The following is a 25,448-nucleotide window of genomic DNA, read 5'->3' as shown; positions in this document are numbered from 1 at the left end:
GTTCTGGCAGACATTATGTTTATGGCATGATTAACTAGTTATTTAGCTTGTAGTAACCCGGCCATGTGTTCGTTCCATTTAACAGTACACTAAACCAGGGAATAAGCCAAAAGGCTGTTTTACAAAATACAATGACTCTTGTAGCTTGTTCCCATTGCTCCATAAATTGAACATGTGGCCCATGATAATCAGTGCTCCAGGGCACAGGAGCACTAAGCACCTGGCTTGATGCTTGTTAGTGCAGGATCCTGGACTCCCCCTGCACTGAAAACATGGTGCAACTAGGATCTGATCCCCAGTCCCAGAGTTGTATCTCCTGCCATGCATATGTGGTGTATGGCACAGCTGTCGTGATCATGGATTGGATCCCATTGTGCCTTTTTTATTTGAACATCTGTCTGTGGCCTTAGTGATATCAGTTTCACTGGTGGCTTTGATAAATGATCATCATGTTTGCATAGCAGCATGAGCTCCCTAGACAAGGAGCAGATTATTGGTATGTGGGTGTGCATGGCCTTGGTAAAACTGAGCATGGATGCACAGACCCACTTGAATGCCAAGTATAATCTGTGTGTTTGTTTTATTCATATCTTCAGTAGTAGGTTTGCTTGCAACTTGGGCAGTTGAAAACCCACCCAGTGAGGAGTGAGACTGAACTTCCATTGGCTTTCATATTTTGTTTTTAATATTCAGCTTGGCTGCTTTAGTGACTTGCTAATCTCTGGCTTTCTGTTTAGAAATTGATAGTGGTGATATGACAGCCCAGGTAATGAGCCCCTCTGGAAGAACTTCTAATGCTGAAATAGTTGAAGTTGATAAAAACACATACTGTGTCCGCTTCGTACCACAAGAAATGGGGGTCCACACTGTTGATGTCAGATACAGAGGTCAGCCAGTGCCTGGCAGTCCCTTCCAGTTCACTGTTGGGCCACTCGGTGAAGGAGGAGCTCATAAAGTCCGAGCTGGGGGTCCAGGACTTGAGAGAGGAGAAGCAGGTATCCCAGGTAAGAATTCCAGAGTTCTCTTCCCTCTCAGGACCAGACCTGCTGAGTGTGTTGCTCTGTAACAATGAGCTGGGTAACGCTGACATTGCAGAAACTGACTTTTCAAATTCCTGTATAGTTCAGTGGTTCAGTTAGACCTAAAATTGTGATGTTGCTGCATTGTTTTATGCTCTTGTGGTATTCAGTTGAGAAATGCAATCTAAGGAAAATAACGCAGCTGTATTTCATGTGTGGAGAAGGCTGGTTAAATTTTAAATCTTCAGCTTTTAAACTTCAGTCTTCCAAAAACATGCCATGAGTAATATAGGCTTATTGTGGACCTTTTTAGACTGGGGAAATGGATAGGCATGCTACACTGGTACAAATGCCTAATACAGGCACCCAGCAGTGAAAAATGGGTTATGCTTGTGCAACTTTAGTGGTTCTACTTAGTTTATCACCCATAAAGCACATCTGTACTAAAGAGTGTACACTGTTTCCAAAGGATGTCACTGTCACAGCTTTAAAAATATAGATGGAACCAAGGAACTTTAAAAAATGTCTGTGTGTTAAACACTAGACTAGAATAAACTTTAAGGTTGGGCTTCAGCTGAAAAAATGTGATGAACATCACTAAAGCTGGTCTCCTGATAATTAGCTGTGGTGCTTATACATTCTTTATTAATCTTAATGAAGAATCTTTACTGTTCATCCTGTCAGTATCTTAACCCATACTGTATGTAAGTAATATTTCCCTGATACCTGCATATACTCTACCATGCCACTGCGTAGGAATGGTATACTTCAAGTTGGCAGGTAACTTTTTTCGAATAAGAACTCTTGTATGATTCAACAGCCGAGTTCAGCATATGGACAAGAGAAGCTGGAGCTGGAGGACTCTCTATTGCTGTAGAAGGTCCAAGTAAAGCAGATATTGCATTTGAGGATCATAAAGATGGATCCTGTGGTGTATCATACGTAGTTCAAGAACCTGGTATGTACCAAAACTAAATTCTGCTGAAATTGCGTTTGAATTTCCTTAGCTACATTCTGGGGCTCTTCTTAAATACTGTCCTGTTTTCTTCCAGGTAACTATGAGGTGTCCATAAAGTTCAATGATGATCATATTCCAGAAAGCCCCTACCTCGTTCCTGTCATCGCTCCTTCAGATGATGCTCGCAGACTCTCTGTCACCAGCCTTCAGGTGAGACATAAGGAAACATCTTCATAATTTACCACAGGCTGACTGATTTTTCGTCCTTGTTCTCAGAGGCTAAAATGGTCTTGCTATTTAATTTATTAGGTGATAATCCCTACTTTGAAATTTGTAGCCAGAAATGGCTTGCAACCCTTAAGCTGTCCTGTTTGAAGGAACATTATAGTTAGGAATCTCCTTTGGACAGTTGGTTTCAAGTGTAAGTGGTGCGTGCTTATGCTTCAGTTCCTAACATGTGGGAGTCAAGAGTAGGGTAATCCCCAGAAATCTCACTAGAGGGGCAGCAGTGACTCTGCAACGGAGTCATCTCTGATTCCACAGACGGTTTACTCACGAGTCTGTGTAGCCTCTTACTGTCTTATGAATGGGTGATTTAGCCATTCTGTTCATGGGGTGGGGGAGTTGATTTGTAGGCAAATATGTCTAAAAGCTGTGACTAATCAGGCCTCCACTTAAGGGTTGTTCTAAGGATTCATGTGGGCAAACTGATGAGGCCCCAGAGTGACTTCAAGGTAGTAATTCACTCGTGCCAACGTCATAAAACCACAAACTTGCAGCTCAAATCGTTCAAAAACAGCAGTGAATCTCCGAGAGTGAATTCCAGCTTTGTAGTCATTCTGGGCTCATCTGTTATACTTACTAACTTATGCATTTTTTTGTGGTTATGCATATTTTTAATACACAGAACATTAAAGATCTGACTTAAACCTAAAAAATCAGGCAAGCTAAAAACGAGACTGAGAACCCAGGCTTTAACATACTATACCACTGTATTAGTAGTAAGCAAGTGTCTGTTGCATCCAGGAGTTCATGTTATAGCTCTGTTTACCCAGTTAAGTTAGGGCAGTGGTTCTCAATGTTTTTGGACTTGAGGCAGCCTTTCATAATGCTTGTGAATTGAGTGCCATCCAGTTTCAAAAATGGTTTATAGATTAGTGCTAACTTCCTTTCAGTGGGGACAGACCTAAGCTTGTGCTCATCTCGTACCCCAAGGCACCCTTCAAAAGGTCTGGTGGCCTGGCAGTTCAGTTGAGAATCACTTTTTATTTAGAGGGTCTTTGGTGTGGGAGGGGCTTGAGCCTTCTTTCTTCCTTAGTTTAATTAGGTTTTGGTTAGACTTCAGAATTTAATTATCATTTTACATAGCAAAAATGCTGACACCTGATGTGCTAGTAATAGTTCTTTAGCATTTGCTAGTCAAGGAGTTACAAGGGCGTTAATTAGTCACTGTGGTATTGATGTTTTTCTTGTGTTTCATTTAAAGACTTCTGGCAGGAATGCTCTTGTCAATTAATGAAGACCTGAAGAGGGAGATAAAGCTGAATGTTTGGCACATGCTGTTCAAAGAACAGTACTAGGGTGTATTAGCCTTCTCATGGGTACACGTTAACCTAATTTAAATTGTATTTTAAATGCTGCTCAGTTGCATTTATTCCCCTCTTCAGGATCTCTAAATGAGAACAGGTACAGTATGCTCTTTGCATGAACACATTTCCTGCTGTATTATAACAACTATGAAGCATGCATAGTTGGGATTTGGCTTTTAGGCTTCTAACATTGGTCTGGCCTGGAATAACATCGGTTCAGTGTTTTAAATATTGTCATCTAAGACTCTGGTACACTAAAATGTAGCATCTTGAGTACATGTAAAGAGAAAAACCATGTACTTTTATAACTGGATTGAGTCTTTCCTGAACTAGTCTTGAAATAACAGTCAAAACAGAGGTATAGTTTAAGTCATCTTGTCTTGCACACCACAGAATGGATATACCCCTTGGTATGTCAATGCATGGTTCCTTTGGAAAAGGGTTAATGGTTGCTTCATACCAGGACAGTAGGTGTACAGAACTAAGGACAGTTATGGGTATAAACAAAACTGTTTGCTTTTTCTAGAAAGCATAACTGGGCTTCTTAAGACATCTTTATCTAATGGGCCTGGGGGAGCATCTATTCACTAAGGCCCCCCAGGGGAGGACAAGAAACAATGGGCATAAACTGATTGAAGATTGCTTCAGGCTAGACATAAGGAAAAACTTCTTTACAAGTTGAGTGCTGAGGGTTTGGAACAGGCTCCCCCAGAGGAGGGAGTCACCCACCCTGGTGACCTTCTTCAAAAAGTGTCTTGACACCCACCTTGCTGGGGTCATCAGATCCCAGCAGTCTTTCCTGCCCAAGTGCAGGGGGGCTGGATCCAGTGATCTGTAAGGACCCTTCCAGCCCCTAACAACTGAAAGGCTAGATAAATTAGTTTCAGTTACTAGTTCTTAAAACATTACCAGCTTGCTTACACTTGTGAGCCTTACGTATTTGTTTTGCCTGCCAAATGACTGATTATGCCTTTTGATTCTTAGTACTCTATTTTTAAATCAAGAGCTGTTTTGTCTGTAAGGAGTCTAACAATGGTGTGCCTCAACTGAAAATGAAATTTGGTAATCAGAACCTTGCATTCTCAGGAGTCTGGATTAAAAGTTAATCAGCCAGCATCCTTTGCTATAAGGCTCAATGGAGCGAAGGGCAAGATTGATGCCAAAGTCCATAGCCCTTCTGGAGCTGTAGAAGAATGTCATGTTTCTGAACTGGAGCCAGGTAAGAACTTGTATGAATGAAACCTCAGTGCATTGTAACACCAGGACAAACTTCCGCATATCAGTGCATAATCAATAATAACCCGAAGGAACAATCCAGTTTCCTTATCATAGGAACTGGCCCCTTCTTTGCGTAACAATGTAGCTGGTTAGCAGAATGGCTCTGGTTTACTATATTAAAAAAAAAGATACAAAAGTTACTTGATGACAAAGGATGAGAAGCCTACTTTCTGGCATTGTAACAATAAGTAGCTTTAAAATCAGGGTTGTGTGGGTTCTTGCCTCATCAATTTAATTCAAGCAGTATAAAAAAGAATTTGGCAGTGTGCTGGCACCAGGAAAGGGATTTTACTGCAGGTCTTTGACATGCATTAAATACCAGTGCTGTATTTTAGTGATAAATTTCATACTGTTCCATGAAAATTTGGTTTGGATGAATGAGTTGAATCTGATTTAAAGAAACAGATTATTTTTACAGGGCAAATAACTTCTTATAGCTCTGAAGAAAGCTTTATTTTTAATCTGTTGTCCATCGACTAATGTTTTATAGATTTCTACACAGAGATGTTTTTCAAAGTTCAGTGTCACATCCACTTAATTGATTTTAGTTTTTCCTTATGCAGTAGTTGGGCTCATATCTTTTAATGACTACAAGAAAGATGTGATGTTAGGTTTACAAAGTAATTAGTAGTGTTGGCATGTTAATATTGGCACTGGAGAAGCTGCTTGTATTTATATAACTTCTCAGCTACAATGCCCAGAGATTGCATGTGGTCCTGAATTCAGTTCAGTGGGACCCCTTCCACAGTTCATTGGCACTAGGATTTTACCTGTAGAGCCAAATAGTTTCTCCCTGGGGTTAATGTGAAAATAAAACAAATGCTATTTAAGTGACTATCAAATGTGAAATTCCAAGATGTAAAATTTTCAATGTCTAAAGTTACACAACAGAGTAAATTTTAGAGTCAAAGAATTCTGCTTCCCATTTCCAGATGCAAAATGGATCGCAAGTTTTTGAGCTTTTAAGTTCTGTTAGTTCTATTTTCAGGCATATATTTGTGGGTCCATGTATCCAAGTGCTAGTCTAAATCAATTTATGCATGAAGTAGAGGACTGAAGAAATGTACATGTGTGGGGGTGTTTTTGTACAGTGTACTGCAACTGGCAGTTAAGATCCCTCACTAAGTAAACAAGATGAGGGAAATTATGCCTGAGCCTCGCTGTCCTAACCGAGAATGTTGAAGTCTTACCTTGATGCAAAAGAAGAATAACTAGTGTAACTGAACCTGTCTGTCATGGGGCCAAAGCTTACTGAAATGATATAAAGCTGTATTTGCATTTCAATGCAGCCTTATGTGTTAATATTCTTACTGGCATCATTCCTGGATCAAATACGCAATTTTTTTCTTGCAGACAAATATGCTGTTCGCTTCATCCCCCATGAAAACGGTATTCACTCGATTGATGTGAAATTTAATGGCAGCCATGTTGTGGGTAGTCCTTTTAAAGTCAGAGTTGGAGAGCCTGGACAAGCAGGCAATCCAGCCCTTGTTACTGCATACGGGCCAGGCCTGGAGAGTGGCATCACAGGTAACTTTTTTTTCTCTCTCCTAAGGTTCTTTAGCCTTTTAACTTTTTCGTATAGTGCTTACCTGAATAATTCTCTCCCAGCTCTTCCAGAGAGCTACATCTTGTAATTTGTTTTAATCTCAAGTCTTAAAATGTAGTTCCAACCTGTCTGGGTAGTTAAACTGTGTCTCTTGTTTTTACCTTTGTTGGCCTGGTCATAAGACCCAAGAGGTAGGAGGATGCAGCTAGCAATTTGCAAGACTACAAAGATACTGTATTTTAATACATTTTGGGAAATTGGTTACTGCAGCACAAATTCATGGGAGTAGGTTAGCAACTCCATGAAGGATCTGTGCCAATTTAACTTAGCTCAGTTCAACCTAGGTGGTCCCTTGGAGCTCTGGAAATGCTTTGGCTTCGTTCCCACATGTGAAGCTCATACACATGAGGTATGCAGAACTCTAGAGAAGATGAAGGGGTCTTTTTAAGAGGCATTTAAAACTCTGTTCAAGTCTTTTAGAAGATACATGGATAGTCACTCACTGATTTTTATCTTGCACTAGGGATGGGCATCTATTCCAGTTAGTAAAAAATAAATAAAATAAACCTTTCTGAAGCCAGTTTAGCCTATAACCATCAGACTTCAAAACTTTAACTTTAGCCAGTTTATAGATAGGATAATGAGCCTGTAAAAAGGAAAACTTGGGTCTCCAGAAACTTCTCTTAACTGTACTGAATGCAAATATTCAGTTGGCTGTTGGCTTAGATTTGGTCATCCACCCAGTCTCATTAAGCTACTTCTCAAATTATATTGGCGGAGAACCACCTACAAGCATCCGTTCACATTTATGCAGCCTTCTAACATTAAGCTTAAAATTTTGAAATGTTTGCCTTTATACTTTAGAAAGAGTTGGAGGGAGACCTGACATTCCTAGATTGTGCATAATATATTTGGAAAGATAGAGTGGTTGTGTAAAATCTTGCATAACTATTCCTTTTTAATATATGTCTGGCACTTCAGTGTTTCTGTTCTTGCCCTCCCATCTATCCAGATATTGTCAGCTTCTTTTAAACAGTCATTCAAATGAAAAAGGTGTCTGTACTCTTTTGGAATTCAGCTTCTTACCCTCCTTAACAAAATACAAATGTAGGAGTATCTTTGTATCTTGATTTATGTTTGGTTGCTTGTTTAAACTGTCTATACATGCTGGTAGGTAGCCAAGTAAAACTAGCTTTTCATTCTGATATGCAGAGTGATGTCACTACTGCCAGCCCCCTTCTCTCTCTCTCTCTACCTCTGCTGCGGATTCTCTGCAATAACTTGTTGCTGGAAAAGTATAATGCAGATAGCAGCAATTGTCTGCTAATGCTGTTCTTGGCAATGTAACCAGTGGGGGACAAAGTCATGCTCAAAGTTGGCTCAACACATGGAAATAAAACAGCCTACTTTGATGCTGGCTGCTGACAGATCAGGTTGGATTTTTTTCCATCCATAAAGGTGTTGTTTTTTTTTATTTGAAATGTATCAGTTGGCTCTGGAGAATTGGGATCAAATGGCCCTTTTATCAAATTGTGGCTATTCCAAACTGTTCATATTGGCCTGGGGACTCCTGGAACAAGTCTGGCAGAATTTTTGTACAATAATGTTGCTTTTAAAGTACGTCTGATAACTAGGAGGTATGAATTGCAAAATCTTCACTAGTCCCTTTATACAGCAATTGCTTCCTACACCATGCCTCATGTGAATAAGGAAAAGGAAATGTTACTTTTACCTGGAATTTGCTGATTTCTGGAGAGGAGTTGGATGCTGGGGGACAGTTAGTGGTGTAACACGCAGATATGCAAGCAGAGAAAGAAAAATGAATTCTTTTGCTGGTGGGTGTAAATTGATTACTTCAAGGTAAGGATGATAAGGTCCCAGGAAAAGTGCTCTCAGGAATGAAGAGACACTGACTGACTGGTGGTGATACTTGTTTGCTGTAGAAAGCAAGAAGTGTTATTTAATGTACAATTCTGTAGGTGTTCAACATGTCTGCCATTTTAATATCCAGGTGTTTCCCTTGCATAGGAATTACACCATGTGCCTGGAGAAGGTTGGTTGATTCCATCTGTCTCTCTTCCTGATGGTGTGTGTGAGAGATGCTCTGTAATCCAATATTTGAACTGAGTTGGAGTAGTCAGGGGCTTTCTAGGAGAACCCAGTACTAGCTGCTGCATGCCAGATTAAAATAGGCTCTGTGGTTTCCACAGAAGCTTGGACTTTCTGTGTTCTGCCAGTTGCTGGGAGAGACGTTCTGCTGACCATGTTTGCTTTCTACTGGAGGAGAATGGGGACTAGAAACTTTCTCCACCATTTACTGCCAAGCTTTTATAGCAGTCCCTGTAGCTTCAATTGATAGTCACTTTTCATAGTCTGTTAGTTGCCTTTTTAACATTCTTGTTTCTGTGAATGTTTTAAACAACTTTTTTTATGGTCAGCTCTGCCATAACTGCTTCAAGATGGTAATTACTGAAAAATACAAGGGTGACAGTAGTCTATTGAAAGACTGAAAGCCTTCTTTGAAGAAAGCTTTCTACATCACCTTGATAGTGGCATTGTACTATTGCTGCTAACACAAATGATGTACTATTTTGAACTCGAGGTACAATTTTAAATCAAGTTTGTTTCCACTATAGCAGACTGTCTGAACAACCCTGCCATTTTGTAAGAGCCATTTCCAAATGTTTATCCTGATCACGTATGATTCACTTACCCCATCAACTCCTTTCCTCCTCATCCCCCACAACCACCTTTTGGCTCTTTCACTAAGAAGTTTACAGTTAAAATCTCACTGCATGATTAGAAAATTTACGCTTATCTAGCACTGAAGCAAAGCCGCCTCAACATAGGCTACAAATAGGAATGCATTTTAAATATAAAGCTTTTAATGCTGATGGGCTAGTTAAAGGGGAAAAAACCCAAAATTATTTTCCAGTGAAGCTCTCAAATACCTGCCTTGCTTCTTGCTCACATGAAAACAGGCAAAGGAAGAATTGGAAGTGGCAACAGCAACTTCTTACTGTAAAGTCTGGAGCAGTCGTTCTGCAAACAAAATGCATTCAGTGGGCAGAGTGCTGCTTGCAGTGGTATAAAGCTGGAATGAATGTTAATTTTCATTGTGAACCTGGAGGGACAGTAGAGTCTGGGCCCCAGGATCCTTGCCTCCTGTCTCTAGTCTATTTTATGTTCAGATAACTGGAAGTTCAGAATGAAGACTCTTCAGTATGCCAATTGGAAGATGGGACTGGGCTTTACAACACCATGATCTTGCCTTTTGATATCATAAATTCCTGGTTTATGCCTGTCTAATTGTACAAATATTGTAGCATTCAAGTAGAACATGAGACATTATTGTTTTTATGCTGAACCTCCTTTCAGGATTACAGTCAGAGTTTTTCATAAACACAACCAAAGCTGGTCCAGGCACCCTCTCTGTTACAATTGAAGGACCATCAAAAGTCAAAATGGACTGCCAGGAAACTCCAGAGGGTTACCAAGTGATGTATACACCCATGGCACCAGGAAACTATCTTATTGGAATTAAATATGGAGGACCTAACCACATAGTGGGCAGCCCTTTCAAGGCCAAAGTTACAGGTAAAAATACTAACTATAGTATTGTCAGTACACCTAACTAGCTTTCCTTGATTGCTGTGGAGATTTCTACCTTATCAATCTTGTTTTTGGAATCTAGTGCTGACCGATGAGGGATGAAGCATTTTTCCTACTAGTGTTGTAGATCTTATCCCAAAGCAGGTTAAATATTTGGACAGTACATGTGCACCTACTTTTACAGCTTGTCCTTCACTGAATGACAAACTGCTAATGGGGAAAGAATTAGAAATGAGAAGGGAGATGGGGGTAAAATGTACTGTAGTTTTTAGAAATGCATTGTTTACTGGACCTTGCTCTGAAAGTATAACTTGTTTTTTGTTGATGATTCTTATATAAGACGCCTATATTTGGTAGCTGACATTGATTTAATTATACCTTGAGTTCAGTTAATTAAAGAGAATAACTTGAGGAAAAGTGAGCACTACATAGAATGTTACTTTAAAGCTGTCAGTTTAATACTGTAAAACTGTGTGCCTGCATTGTCTGCTTAAAATTAGTTTAATGCAGAAGGCAAGATCATATTTCTGATGTTGCCAGTGACTTGGCTGACCCATCCGTAAAACTGCCATGTGCAAGATAACACAGCTTGAGACAAGCGCACACTCTTTATCCTGCTCTAGACTTGGGCACCTTTTTTGCTTTCCAAGTGAGTTGCTCCAAATGTGCACCCACTCTTCTGTTGACTCGAGTCTAAGGCATTTAGTGATGTGAACACAACAATGCTTTCCCTTTAAGCTGTCAGCTAAACTTCATGAAGTCTGAACTCTGTTAACTCCTAAAACTGAAATATCATGTGTCTGCTTAAGCACTGGGTTGCTATTGCTTTCACAGTGCATGGCAAATGTTAGTTAGTATACAGAGTTCAGCAGACAGGTGGCTCCTAGGATGTGTCTGTATCCTGAGTAAGTCCATTTTTTCCAGTTATAATGGTGCTTTATGTACCATATAATTATAAATAGCTTGCAAGTATAACTAGCACCCAGTCTGCAAATCAAAATAAAGTTTGAAGAGAACAGGAGTCTAATTTTCTTTAACTGTCACTTGTGCAGTGTGCATAGAACTGCTAAATACCTGTATACTTATGAGCTTTCAGTTGTCTGCCTCCTACTGTGGAAGGAGCCTGAAATAAGAGCGGGATGAGTGCTCAAACTGTCCTGTCACTGCCTTTTTGTTTTTATCATGATCCTAGTAAAGGTTTTTTTCTTTCTGTTTAAGAACATGGGCACCGCATTTAGTCTCATATTCACTGTTGGCTGAATTTAAATTCTGGGGTATACTAGAGACCACACACTAATCCAGTGAATTCCTGTTCCTAATTGGAACCTTTTAGAAGTTGATGGTGCAATGCAAATGAAATGTCTTTTTGATGTGACTATTGATATAAGGACTTTTCACTCTTTCAATACTTCCTTCTATGTGCCCTAACAAAGTAGATGCCTGCAACTTTTTCCAATCTTTTCTCCTAGGCCAGCGACTGGTTAGCTCGGGCAGTGCAAATGAAACTAGTTCAATCATGGTGGAATCTGTGACAAGGTCATCTACAGAAACGTGCTACAGTGCCATTCCCAAATCTTCATCTGATGCCAGCAAAGTGATCTCCAGGGGAGCAGGGCTCTCAAAGGCTTTTGTGGGTCAAAAAAGCACTTTTTCTGTGGATTGCAGCAAAGCAGGTATGGATGCAAGAATGTCATCTCAAGGTTGTTGCATGTTTGCTATACAGTTCAGAGTCCAGCATGAGTCTGAATGACAGACTTGAAATTTATTGGCCAAGAATTAATTTCCAGCTAATCATAAATCCTTCTCTAGAGAGTAAGACAGAACAAGTCCTTTTCTGTTAGCTGGACAGAAGTTGAAACTCCTTGAAGCGGACCTTGGCTTTTTTTTCAAGTAGTGTGGGATACAAGCTGTGGGGATAATTTGGTTTCAAAACATAGAATTGTAACTTTAGCATTCAGGTATCCATTACAAGTACATAGTGACCACCAAATGGGGCCAGATTAGGTAATTAGTTGTTGGTCTAGACAGGGTTTTGTCTGATAGTTGGGCACTCCACTAAGCCCCAAAGGGAGCAGGGCTACAGCCCTGATATGAAGTTTGGTTTGTTTGTGTTTTAAATTGCGTGCTTAAGGTTTATTTTGTGGGTTGCATTATGCATCTTGTGAAGGATGTATACAGAAGCATAGGTGAAACTTGGTCTTTACTGTATAGAAAATGTGTGTTACTAAGCACATTCTTAAACCTGATTAGTGACCTGACTCCAGAAAGGAAGCTTTTACCATGGAAATAGTAGGACAGCCTTAGTTACAAGTGTGTATAACAGCTTGAAATATGTTTTTTAAAGCAAAACTTTAATGTCTATGAAACCTGGCTCTCCCACATCTTGTCATCACTTGGACAGAAGTTGCACAGTGGCAGTATCATAGCCACTGAGGTTAATCCAAGGCGCGATTATTGCTAATTGAAACTGCCCTTGTTGAGCCAACATATATTATGTCCGGTGGTGTGAGATGTATCAGACACCATAGTTGGGTTTGATCCAGAAGTTTCAATAAGAAGCTGTTCTATGTTGAACATGGCAGAGGCAGGCTTCAGAGACTCTTGATTTTATCCACAACTAAACCAAACTAAGCCCCTTTGGTTGGTGACCCTGTTGTTCTGGACCAGTCACTACTATCCAGTAACATTATCTTATTGCACCACAGGTTCAAATATGTTGTTAGTTGGTGTCCATGGACCCACCATACCATGTGAAGAAGTATCAGTGAAGCATTTGGGCAACCACCAATACAACGTAACATATGTCGTCAAGGAAAAGGGTGACTACATTCTAGCAGTGAAGTGGGGTGAAGAACACATTCCTGGAAGTCCATTCCATGTCACTGTTCCCTAAGCACTTCTCGCATTAATCTTTTTGTATTACATTTGTGATGGCAGTTTAGAGTAATACTGTGTGCAGGCCTATTGCAAAACTACAATATCTCAATATGCAGCTCACACTTCAGTACACCCGAAAGTAAATTCTAGAGTTTTATTTTTAGAAGCATTTCAATTCTATCTTTAAATATCAATACATATATAATGTAAATCTATTTAATATCCTTCTAAATTGTACCTTTCTGTACTGTCTGTGGGTAACTCAACATTTTTGAAAATCATGTGGATAACAAGACACTAATTTCCCTTGTGGATGTTGAAGACTAGATATTTGAAAACTGGAAATAGTCTATGGAATTGGGTATCTTAAACTACTGATAGGTTTTTGTTTTTTGACTGGAGACTTTACGTTTAGTTTGGAATGTGACTTGGGCTGTCCTCAGTTCAAATTCTTTTTCTGTATAGAAATGAGGTAAAACTGGTACTTTAATATGTGCCTATGTATACTTGATCCATTTTTAATGCTTAACAGAATGAAGAGCTGCAATAAGTTGCTTTACTACTCAAACTAAAATATTTTACCAAAAAATAAATGCTTTCCTAAGTTTACATTTTAGGAAGTTGCTTGGGTTTTTTTTTTTTTTAGGTTTTACAGCAGACCTAAAGCTGAATGAATTACTTCCTGGGAGCTTTCAGTTCCCCAGCATTAATGCCATGTAAAACTCCACAGCTAACTTTCCCCCATGCTTGTAACACTGGTTTTAATTAGCTTGGGCTTCTGGTGAAACTTAAAGACAATTGCTCCACAGGTTGCCAAAGTGATATGCAGTCATGACTGGGTTTCAAACTCCCCAAAAATCTTTGCTTCTAGGCACAAACTCCAGTTAGGTGGATTAAGTAGAATCACTGAATTAATCCTGGTTATAATGAGGTCTTTGGAGGTATCAGTTCAGAGTTTAGAGGGAAAGAGGACCAAAGGGTGTGCTTTTAATAACATTGGGACAGGTGTGGGGAAGAAAAAGCAAGTGATGGGAAGCTATAGTCATGACTTTAAAAAAAATAGCTCTATAGAAAAGCTTCTAAAACAGTAGTACTGCTGTGAAACAACAGAGTAACTGTTGTAGGTGCAAGCCACTTTGATCACCTTGCAATCTGAGGACTTCATCAAACCACACATCTCATCCTGAAATCCCCCTCATGCAATAGACTACTAAAAAGCAAAAAGGTTCATCCTTTTTTTCTTAGTACTAAGGAATGAACACCTGCATGTTGTAGCTTTCATGTTTCTTGTAAAAGGCCAAGAAAAATACAAAAAAATATATTCCAAATGCATAGCTGAGCATTACTGCCAACTACTGTGGTGTTAGTAAGATTCCCCAAATGACGCTTTTTAAATTTTGTATGATTAGGGAAGACACTCTGATTTTGTTGATGCTTTACCTCCTGTGTGTAGTAAGAGGTTTCCACTTATGGCTCTCTCCTGTAGGATTTGTACATTGGTGCACTACCCTTAAGCACAGTCTTTTTGTGGGAAGTTGAGGAATAGGTTTTTACTGTGCTTTGTGCCTTAATGTGAAATGCTGACTGCATTGTAAACTAGGAAGCAAAAATTAAATAAACTGGAAATAAAGTGCTGGATTGTAAAATTTGTATTTTAACTTATTAAATACAGATGTTGGCTTCATTAAACATGCATGTTAAAAACCACCTTTGATTATTTTTTTGTACCTTCATATTTGTACTATGTTAACCAACTTAAAGCTACAGCATTATTCACCTGTGTAGACTCCTGCCTGACTTCCAGCTGCACATGGAAAACACCCCAATTGTTCTGTTTCCTTAAAATTAGGCCTCAGTGAGGCAAATCCTTCAAGTAGCCAATTCTGCTTAAGGTCCTGCACCATATTTGTTTTCAATTGGGGGGGAGGGGGGGGAAATCAGTGAACCAATTTAAGGCCATGTTTAAATTTTCCCACCCACCTGTGTCCTGAGTTGGGAGAGGAGGAGCAGGGCATGATGTTTAAAACAGAACCAGAATAATTCTTGCAGTGACAGTCTTTGACATGACTGTCAGCTGGTATCGGTAGGCAGTCTGCTTGGATCATTTTAATAAATACAAAAGGCAACTGGCTTATGGATATATCGGGGCAGAAATTAACTTGGTGTAAATGGTCATGTGCTGTGTAGCTGTAACTTTTGCTTTAAGCTGGTGGTTCTGAACATTGCTAGCTTTTAAGTTCATTTTGTGTAGCCACCTGCTTCACTTGAATTACACACATGTAGGCTGATGGTGTGCAGCTGTGGCCAGGACTGCACATGAAAAATAATTCTCCCTCTTCAAGGTGGTTCAGTGCTGATAGTCCAGGAACTTATCTCTGGTAACTTTAGAGACTTGTGTTGGTCACAGAAAGTGTTTTCCAACTTATTGCACCTTTGTCTCAGTAGGTTTAGCTTGGCAATATGTTGCCATAGAAACTAGCAGATGTTTCTCAAACAACTCTCCAACTAGAAGTTTCTAGGAAACCTGAGAAGTGGTGAGCAAGCTGCTGCTGCCAAGGACTTTCCCATCTTGCATTTTATCTGAATATTTCCTATTTATGGTTAACTAGGTTTGATTAGTTTTCTGCTAGGTCAGCTTAAACCTCTACTTGGTGGGGGCTGGGAAATACTGTTTGCAGTTGTCCAAGTTGAGTAAACAAGAGTGACTTTCCTTTTGGTGCTTCTACAATTGGAGCTACCAAAACTAAAATTGCAAACACTACACTGGCTGGAGTCTCTTTGCTGTAACTCCTTACCTGCTCAGCTTGATCTCCTTAGCTGAAGTTTTTAATGCAAGTCATCAGTGAAATTGGGTCTTGTTTATCACCTGGACCAAAACTACTTTATGCTAGAGTGTAAAAACAGATTAATGTCCTGTTTGAGAAGACAAGCAATTCTTTTTGAATGCTCAATATAGGCTTGGATGTGACCGTATTTTCACATTAAGGCTAGGAACAGACATTCAAAAAGCCTGAGGCTGAATTGATTCAATCTTTGCAGGTTAGTCTAACCTGGCTAGGCTGAACCGGTTTGTAACCATACAGACATCACCTCTGGACTGAAGAAATGCAGACACATGCATGCAGTGGCTCAAGCTGGAAGCCAGGGGGCAGCCCTCCCTTCCCTTCCAGAGTGCTGAGCTAAGGGGTGTGTGGCCAGGCCCTGGCAGGCTGCTCCTGATTAGCAAGGGACCCTCCCTCTCCCCCCACTTGCTGCTCCTGACCAGCTCAGCATGGAGTTGATAACATAGTGTTTATCAGCCCATTAAGAAAACAAAAGCCTCTCTCGTTAGTTCAAGTTCTTCTTAAACAACTTTTTCTAAGGAAGGAACACTACCAGTTACCTGTTGATTACCAGCCTTTGTCCTGCCTGCCTTACACAGACACCTCTCAGCATTAGCTAGTATACCACATGCATGCTATGGTGGGTGCTGTGGGGGGAATCCGTGCTTGAGCAGGGAGAGTGTGTGTGGGGGTGGGAAGCAGGAAGCCAGGCAGATGCCACTGTGCCTGCTATATCTGCCAGAGCTCCAGCCAGGAAGCAGAGGGGAAGGGGCAGCCTAGCTGTCTGGAACAGAGTCCTGCCCAGTGCTGCAAAGAATCTGGGATGCTGGGCATCTCATTTAAGTTAAACCAGGAAGGGGTCTGGGACGGACATTGCATAAATTGGTTTGACCCAAATCAGTTAAGTCTGATACTACATTCAACCTGGCTTATGTCACACTGGTTTTAGCCATTTTCAAGCTGGCTTATGTGCACTGAACATCTGTTCTGTAGGTTTAAACTAGTTTCTAATCACGTAAACCGGTTTATGTGTAATATCTGTCCCTAGCCTAAATGCTTTATTCTCACTTTGTTTGCAAATGGGCTATTTATACCAGTTAAATACAGCTTCATTTTTATGCAACTCCTGTCACATTGGTGGCAAGGTTGCTTCTTCCTCCCTTGGCTTTAGGAGCAAATTTCAGTCCACTGTGAAGTTACAGCTTTATTTATTAAAATGTCAAATTTTGCACTTCTACTTACAAGTCTGAATTGCCAACTCTATGTGCAGCCAAGAAGGGAGCACTAATATGTGATGATGATTTCCAGTAATAGTAGTGGTATTGCCTCTTTGTGTATCTTGGAAGATGATAGCCATTTGGATTTTGCAAATTTAAACTTTTCGTGACATGACAGATGATATAACAGGAATGTGTTTAACTTCCCCAAAATCCTTTCAGCAGGAAGAAGCTGCTTCATCACTTTGAGCTGGGGCAGTGTGAAAGATGAGAACAAAGGAGTGGAGTGTCTTTTTTTTTTTTCTTTTCTTTCCTTTTTTTCTTACACAGTTGAAATAAATTAAAGTTGAGTGATTCCTAAAAGACCTAGCTGTTTCTTTTGAAGGCAGCCTGGAAGGGTATATTGAAGCTGGCAAGGAAAGAAGCAGCTTTTATCCAAAGCATAAGCTTTCACCAGCTGCTACTCCACACCCTCTGTCTTTTATCTGGCTGCCCATCTTCATAAAAATTGGAATTAAAGGCACCTTCAGCACTACTGAACTACTTCTTGCCTTTTGCTCTCCCAGGTGCTTGCAGCAGGGAACCAAAGCAGCTGAGTGAGAACCAACATGGGAGCTCAGCTGGCAGTCATCTGCTCAGACTACATGGGCATGTTTGCCTCCAACATCACTTGCAGCTGACCCTTCACAACACTACTGGCTTTGGGAGGACAAATAGAGAAACTGGGGAGTTGAGGGGAGGGAAGGAGATGGAAAGAATCTTTCCTCTTTCAGGAGTTTTATACTGCTTTATAGGCAGGTTCCTTTATGCTGAGCAGTTTCCACGAGTACCTGGCATTAATGTTTCATCACAAATTTTAGCCTTATGGGGAAGAGTAGCAGTTCTTAAGGTGTTGAATTCAGCTGGTTATTATAGAATAACCTGCTCTGAAACGGATTTTGTTTTAAGTTCTGGGGGTACCTAGAGCTTTAGGAATCTTGCTTTGAGCTAACCTCACAGTAACAGAGCAGTTCTCTGATGCAGATGCGTGTTTGGTGAGAAATTCCCCAAGAGAGGAAACAAGCCTGTGAATAGAGTCCTTGCTCTTGAAGAAGCAGTGACCCCTTGAGCACCTTCCAGCAAAATGTCTTGGGACAGGGTAGGGCAGAAAAGCAGAGTTTGGGGGAGGAGAGGGGGGTATATTTCAGATTCCAGTATTGATTTGCTTACCTGTTTTCTAAGCAGGGGACCTACATTTACATAGCAATTCACAATATACTGATCATAATGCTGCCAGTGTCTGAGACCAGTTTTCCAAGCAAAAATTCATTTGTGGCAAATTTCTCTTCTTTATCCTTGGGAAAGAGTCCCTTGTTGTTTGAGGTTTCAGTGCTCAGCCCTGCCCTTTGGCTAGGGCTACCACTTTCTTTACCTCCAGCAGCAGAACAAATTGGTCCTGTTTCTTCTGAGTTTTTTTTCCTATATATCTTTCTTGCCCTCTGCATGAGGTGGCATTTACAGATTAACCCTCACACTGCCGCGGCATGGACCAGATGCAGCTCCAATGAGTTTGCCTAGAAGGGTGTTTTATCAGGTTAGCTCAGAGAAGTCCCACAGCAGAGCAGGGCTAGAGAAGATCTAAAGATCACCAAGTCAGAGGACGCACTTCTGTGTCCTGGAGGAAGGAGCTGGGTTCTTTGTGCATTTCCCACTTAAAATTGGGTATCCTGCAACTGCTGAAGGCAGGTCGAGGAATTGCTCCCTGAGCTTTCTCAAGAGGCAATTGTAAGCATCAGGTAGTCCTTACTGGATTTACAGGCAGTCCTCAGACTTGTGACACAATTGGTTCCTGAAAACCATGTCTTGCAATATTTCAGCTTAACTCAGAACCGATTTTCTTATATGAAACCATTATAAATGGGGGATATGATACCCTATTTTTACCAAAAATAACCCAAAATTTTGTACTCGATTATAGACAAGTACATTAATGTATATTGTAAGTAGCAATCACACTGATTTGGAAGGACTTCTTTGAGGTGACTGCTGGACTTTTTGAAGGGCCCTTGACTGGAGTCTTCTCAGGAGTCTTGGCTGCAGGCTTTTCTGGAGTCTTGGCTGCTTTCTTAAAGAAAGTGTCCAAGGAAGTTTGGACACGTTCTCCAGGGAGATGGGTGACGCAGCGAACTTGTTTGCTGGCGTGGTGTCGGATCAAGCATTGTAAACTTGAAACTGACGTCAGAAAGTTTAAATGGTGTCAATTTATAAATATTGTAAGTGCAAAACGTAACGTGAAACATTGTAAGTTGAGGACTGCCTGTACTTGATTCTAAGATGAGATTGCATTGGTAGGAGTGCTGCCAGCAGATCAAGGGATGTGATGATTCCCCTCTATTTGGCACTGGTGAGGCCACACCTGGAGTACTGTGTCCAGCTTTTGGGCCCCCGCTACAGAAAGGATGTGGATAAATGAGAGTCCAGTGAAGGGCAATAAACATAGGGGGCTGGGACACATGACTTCTGATTAAATAGCAGCCTTCAACTACCTGAATTGTGGTTCCAAAGAGGATGGAGCTGAACTGTTCTCCATGGTGACAGATGACAGAACAAGGAGCAACGGTCTCAAGTTGCAGCAAGGGAAGTTTAGGTGAGATATTAGGAACAACTTTCTCACAAGAAGGATAGTAAAACACTGGAAGAGGTTACCCAGAGAGGTGGTGGAATCTCTATCCTTGGATGTTTTTAAGACCTGGGTAGACAAAGAAAGCTGTGGCTGTTATGATATAGGTAGGAGTTGACCTGCTTTGAGCTGGGGGTTGGATTAGATAACCTCCTTGAGGTCCTTTCCAACCCTTGTTTTCTATGACTTTATAATGTTTTTTCCCCATTCATCATGGGGAAAACTGTCTCGTCTTAGAATCGCATATCACAACTGGGAGCTGTGAGAAATAGCTGTGCAGGGGGCCCAGCTAGGGCAGGGACAGTAGCAGCAGCTCTACTCCCTGTTCAGATTCCCTCCCGCCTCTTCCCTCCCCTTCCTTACGGGCAGGGAGCCAGACAGGGAAGGAGGAGTCTGCACCTGCTGCTGTTTTGGCCTCCAGCCTGCCCCTGCTGCAGGAAGCAGCTGTGCTGGGAACCCCACTCATTACCCCACAGATTTCTCCTTTCCTGCCCTGCTTCCTTTCCTTCTCCACCTCCTCCTGTCCCCCAGCAAATGGGGAGGGGGAAAGGGAGCAGGGCTGGGAAGGAGAGGTCTGCGGAGTGTCAAGCCAGGCTCCCAGCACAACTCCTTCCTGCAGCGTGGGGTGAGAGCAGCCCTGGGGCTCCACCTGTGCTTGGACCACAGGGGAAAGCAGGAGGAGGAGCAGGTAAATAGTAGCATGGTAGTCACCAGGGGGGCAAGGGATGAGGGGTAGGTTGCCTGCTCCCTTGCCTTAGCTTTCCCCCAACCTGTCCCCTTGGTTTTGCTTTTCCCATTGTCTGCTTCCCTGCTACTGTCTGCCTGCTGCAGCAGTGGGATGGCAATTTTTAAGAGACCCCCCCAAAATTAGATTCCAGATGCAGAAAATTTATGACAAATGTATAATTTTCCATGTCTAGAACCTAATTATTAGGGGGTAACCTTAACTTTGAAGACATCTTAGACTAGAGTAAATGCTGCACTATCAATGAGCAGGTTAGCTGAAGTTTCTTTGCCTATCTGCCCTCCTGTGGGGGCTGTCTGTGGGGTTTTCCGCCTGCACAGTTCCTCAAGGCTCTGTAGGAGGCCCTTCCCCCAATCTCCCGCATGTCTGGGCCTGAAGAGAAGCCTCTGGAGTGAAACCCTGCTTCATGTAGGCTTGTAACGGGAATTATGTTTGGCTCTTAGCCCAAGAGCCACCCCTGCCTGGAAAGGGGCTTCATCTCCAGGACGGGAAGCAGCCTCTTTCCTTGCTCCGTAAGCTGTTCAAGCGTTTAAAAAAAATGCTCCGGACACTCTGTCCAGATTGGAGGCATGTGTGAATCGATTCTCCACCAAACTGCCCCATAATAAGGGTCAGGGTGACAGCCCCACCTTCCTGGTGTTCAGACTGTTCCTGACTGATTGTACCGAGCTCGGCAGGGTAGGGCCCAAACTCCACAATCTAATCAGGGTGCCCATGATCTCTGCTGCACTCATTTCTGCAGGCTGGTTCCCTGAACAATCAGCAGAGCACAAGAGAAACATGGATGCTCGTGCTTCCGGAAGAGATGCCGGACTCTCCTTCCAAATCTCAGTGGGTACCAACACTTAATTCATTACTTCCGAGAGAGAGATTGTTTTTTTGTTTATACAAGCCCCCCCTCTTAATCCAAGAAATGACCAGAAACCTCAGCACGTTGTGGGGCAGCGAGGCAGCTTGTTCTGTGCATTCTCGTTTGTTCGGCAGCAAGGAGCGCCCAGCGTGTGAGCATGGGCCCCCGTTTGTTGTACTCCATGAGCAGCAGTGTCTGACCAGACCATGCCTGTACCCGTTTCCTCACGCTCCCTCTGTTTTCCGTGCTCCTTTTGTCAGTGAGAAGGAACAACTATAGTGCAGAAAAAGGAGGAATTACTTAAATTAATTTTTCGCTGCCTCATACTTCTTTCCTTTCCCTTTTTCAGGAACGATTCTCATGCCACAAAAAAAGGCCTTGTTGCTTCATCTTTCCCTCTTTCTGCTGATTTTTAGAGTAATCTCTATGACTGTCAGGCAGCCATGATCATTCTTCTGACTGACAAGCTTAGGCCATTTTGGACTTCATTAGTAGGTTAATTAGCCATTTTCTGATCCATCTCCTGGCTGTTTGGGATTTAATATTGCAGTAGGACAGCAGATGCTCCATCTTTCCTAGACCCAGTCACTGCCCCTGACTGGCTGTCAACAAGCTATGTACCATGGGTAGAGACCACTCCTGTAGACTTAAGCAGGAAAACATGGACTAGGAGGAGATGCTCTCAGTGAAATAGGTTTTCAGTGTGAGAACCTGAAACTGCCTGGACCTGGCCTATGCCCTCTGCTTGAAGGATCTCAGCTACTTGTTACATTTGAAACCAATGGCCTTTTCACTCAGTTAGTGGTCCACCTTGCAGCAATCTCTGCTTGCCACCCACCTAAGTCAGTGGCTTTCAACCTTTTTTCATTTGCAGACCCCTAAAAAATTTTGAATGGAGGTGCAGACCCCATTTGGATGGTAAGTGTGGGTATTTGCATACTTTTGATTGCTCATAGTCATATTTTATGGACCCCCTTAGACAGTCTTTGCACCTCCAGGGGTCTGTGGACCACAGATGGAAAATCACTGACTTAGGTAGCCCTTTTTTGTTCTTCCACACCATAGTTCTGGAATGTCTCAGAAGTCTGCAACATGGTTGGTTAGTTGTACTAGTCAGTTAATCTGCTTCTCTTTGGGATGTCAGTTTTATCCTCCTGATGCACCTGGGATGTACAAACCACTCTTTGAATGTCTGCTAGCTACAGGTAGAGGGGATCCTTACTAGCACATACTCGAGAAGAAAGTACAGTTATGTACCCTGCAGGAAGAATGGCTTTTGAGACACTGTAGTTAGTCTGGATCTTGTTCTCTGCTTTCTCTGTCCATTTAATGGAGTGCTCCACTGCCAGTGGTTTTGAACTACAAGGGAACTGAAGGTGGTGGTGGTGGGCTACTAGATCTGTGCTTTGTCTTTCTGTGGGAACTGGAGGAGGTGGTTGGGCACAGGGCATATGCTCATCCTTAATGGACTTGAGCATGGGGCATATGCTTCTACAATGGGTTTCACACTTCTTTATCTACTGAGAGTTAAAGATTTTCCTTGTAAGCCATTTACCATTACTTTAAAATTTGGAAGGATAGAAAAATGGACTTAAAATGAAAGACAGCTACAAATAGTACTTAGGTTGCTATTCCATTGGACATTTCACAGAACAATGGTAATACCAGCACTGTACAGACAGTACCTTTTCTTGTACAGCAGTCTTATTTACAGGACAAACCAATTAAAGCAAAGTGCCCTTGCTTAATTTAAACCACCAGGGGAAAAGAACAAACACAGTCTTCTAAATGAATAGGCTAGTAAGTGATGAATGCATAATTAACCAGACCCCCACCTTGACATTTGATATGCAGGTAATCCCTGTGCCCCTTAAGAAAGTAATGAAGTCCAATTTAGGCACAGAAGTCTGCCAACAGTCAATTGCAGAGGTGAGTTTTAAAATTAATAGTCATTTAAAAGTAATACTAATGATTGTTGCTGTGCAACTGTTTCCTTTGACACTGGCTGTTACTTTAAGTATGTATCAACCTTGTTATGCTGATTAAAACTGGCAGTCTGTCTTGTAGTCAAGTGACTGAAATTAGCAAATTTGACTGAAAACTTATGCACCTACTTCTGGGCAGGCAAAACAGATTGAACTGCAAAACTTAAGTGTTTAAAGCAAGGATTTAAAGTCTGCTTGATTGGGTGCTGTTGACTATAAATCTAAAAGGCATTTCACATTTTATTCACATCCGTCTTTCAGCGTTTATCTTTGCCGGAGTTCAACCATTGCAAACATTTGAAAAAATATACAAAAGTCTAGTTGAAAAAATCTTGGCCTTTTGCAACTGTGAAAGCATTTATTCATCTACTGAATTATCCTCCTCAGAAGCAAGATCTTGGTGGTCCATGTTGGGGAGAGACGAGGCAATTTTTATGGGAGAGTCTGCATATGCTGTATATTTTAAATTGAAGACAGCACTGCCCAACAAAAACAAATGGATATTTTTTTCTCTTGTTTTATTGTATAGGACCTAATGGATGTGGAAACAGTCTCATATTTGCTGTAGGAGGCAGCTGGTTAAAGGTCTAACTATAAAGTGTTTTCTTATAAGATGCAAAGGTCCAACATTTGTGGTGGGTGTTTCTTCTACGTTGCATACAAAAGCAGCATTATACTCTCTGCTGTGGTTTTAGGCAAAACAGTTTCAAAAGACATAATTCAGTGTTTCATGAATTTGTTATTTAAGATTCCCCTCCCTTTTAATTCTAGTTTACTATGAAATTCTGGAAATTGGGGAGAAGATTTGGAATCTGAAACATAATTTGTGGCTGAATTCCAGGGGCCCAAATTTTCCATTTCATTGTGGGTGTGGTTGCTGCCTCGCAATGCTCTAAGTACAAAAGGAGAAACGTTGCTCCTCCACAAGTTCCACCGTTTTATTTTTCCATTCATTCTTCCTCCTCTTTTTTATGCTGCTGACCTGCATTGCAGGAGCTCTTAATTTTGCAATACAGTTTTACTGGAGCCTGCTTTCCGTATCCAGGTTGTCTTTCGTCAGAAGCAATTTTAAAAATAAAAGACGTAACCAGAGTGTTGCGTAGTACTGTCATTGACAGGGAAAATATTAGTTGGTTGTCAAGGATGTCTCCTTTACTGGTCTTCCCCTTGGACCTGAGCCAGGCCTGTGGTAGTTACTGTAACCAACATATCCTGCTCTAGTACTTCAGCTGCTTGAAACTATGACAAAACCAGAGTCAGTCAAAACTTGCCCTCATTTTTTTTAGCAGAACACAACTAACACCCAGTGCAGTTTTGAAGGACCAGATCATGTATTTGCCAGGAAATTGGGGGTGGGAAGGAAACCCAGTCGACTTCTGCTCAGCATCTGGACTGGTTCCAACTGAGAACAAATTAAAACCAAGGAAATCAGCTTTTTCACACAGCCTTTGAGAGCTTGTATGCACTTAGGCAAAGCTGGCACTACTGTTGAAATCTAAGGCAATTTTGCTGGTGAGGTCAGCAGGGCTGAAGTCTTTCCCTTTGTGTTTCCATACCTAAAGTGCAAGTTACTAATATCTTCCAAGTTATTCTATACCTAAACTCCAGTCCCTTCAAATAAGGTGGGTTATAAGGGAGAGGGAAGTTGACTGTTTCTGCAGCTATTGAGATTTGTAAGTCCTCCAATCACAGGCAGCCAGTTACAGGGTAGCTAGTTCCACCTGTTGGCTGGCTTCAGATTACAGCTCTTCTCACAGGGATTTTCAGTTTTTGGGAAACACTAAATGGCCTTCTTCAAATGCAAAACTCCAGAACTCTTGGTTCTGAGATGATCCCTTTTATTAGACCAGCTGGAAATCGCAAAAAAAAAAAAAATGTATCTTTTTCTGCAAGCTTTCAGGCATACACGCTTTTTCCCTTCTGCGGGCTCAGGGAAAATTTAAAGATGGTAAAAAGTCCCCACAGGTGGGAAAAAAAACTTTAAATGCTTCTTTAAATACCATTTGCAACAACAGGCTGGTGAGGTGTGTGTGTGTGCTTGGGACAGATGAAGATGCATGTCTGCAGGGGAGACTCTTGTGTGGACCCTTCTCTGTTTCCTCTGTGAAGTGTCTGTAATGGTGAGAGTTGCTGGTTCTACAGGATCTTTTGTCTTTCAAATGCTGGTCTTGTCTCTGTTCCTGGGTGAGGTCCATGGTTCCTGGATGAATCAATATGAGGTGATGGCCCAGTCATTACAGGCCATTCAGTAGAGGCCTGCTACCATTGTATTTCAATCATTCCCAATC

General features: G+C 41.5%; 1 protein-coding gene and 1 long non-coding RNA gene across 5 annotated transcripts in view; one reads left to right on the top strand and one right to left on the bottom strand.

The window, feature by feature from the left end:
* FLNB (filamin B) overlaps nucleotides 1-14,589 on the top strand; it is a 137,174-nt gene extending 122,585 nt beyond the window's left edge. For all 4 annotated transcript variants that reach the window (XM_019504971.1, XM_019504970.1, XM_019504969.1 and 1 more), the window contains 8 exons: nucleotides 738-1,004; nucleotides 1,840-1,977; nucleotides 2,072-2,187; nucleotides 4,653-4,785; nucleotides 6,198-6,374; nucleotides 9,772-9,990; nucleotides 11,475-11,678; nucleotides 12,711-14,589. In XM_019504971.1, coding sequence (XP_019360516.1) covers nucleotides 738-1,004; nucleotides 1,840-1,977; nucleotides 2,072-2,187; nucleotides 4,653-4,785; nucleotides 6,198-6,374; nucleotides 9,772-9,990; nucleotides 11,475-11,678; nucleotides 12,711-12,898 — 1,442 coding nt within the window. In that variant the 3' untranslated portion in view covers nucleotides 12,899-14,589. The remainder of the gene's footprint in view (nucleotides 1-737; nucleotides 1,005-1,839; nucleotides 1,978-2,071; nucleotides 2,188-4,652; nucleotides 4,786-6,197; nucleotides 6,375-9,771; nucleotides 9,991-11,474; nucleotides 11,679-12,710) is intronic.
* The window catches only part of LOC109289082, a 27,958-nt gene continuing 10,270 nt past the window's right edge, over nucleotides 7,761-25,448 (bottom strand). Inside the window, exons 2-3 of the long non-coding RNA XR_002095290.1 lie at nucleotides 19,660-19,667; nucleotides 7,761-7,772 (exon numbers count right to left, since the gene is read on the bottom strand). This is a non-coding gene — a long non-coding RNA (uncharacterized LOC109289082). The remainder of the gene's footprint in view (nucleotides 7,773-19,659; nucleotides 19,668-25,448) is intronic.

The sequence above is a fragment of the Gavialis gangeticus genome, unplaced genomic scaffold (assembly GCF_001723915.1).
Source record: "Gavialis gangeticus isolate Ggan-Ray unplaced genomic scaffold, GavGan_comp1, whole genome shotgun sequence".
In the NCBI taxonomy this organism is placed as follows: Eukaryota; Metazoa; Chordata; order Crocodylia; family Gavialidae; genus Gavialis; species Gavialis gangeticus.
This window is presented reverse-complemented; position numbering and strand designations above follow the sequence as displayed.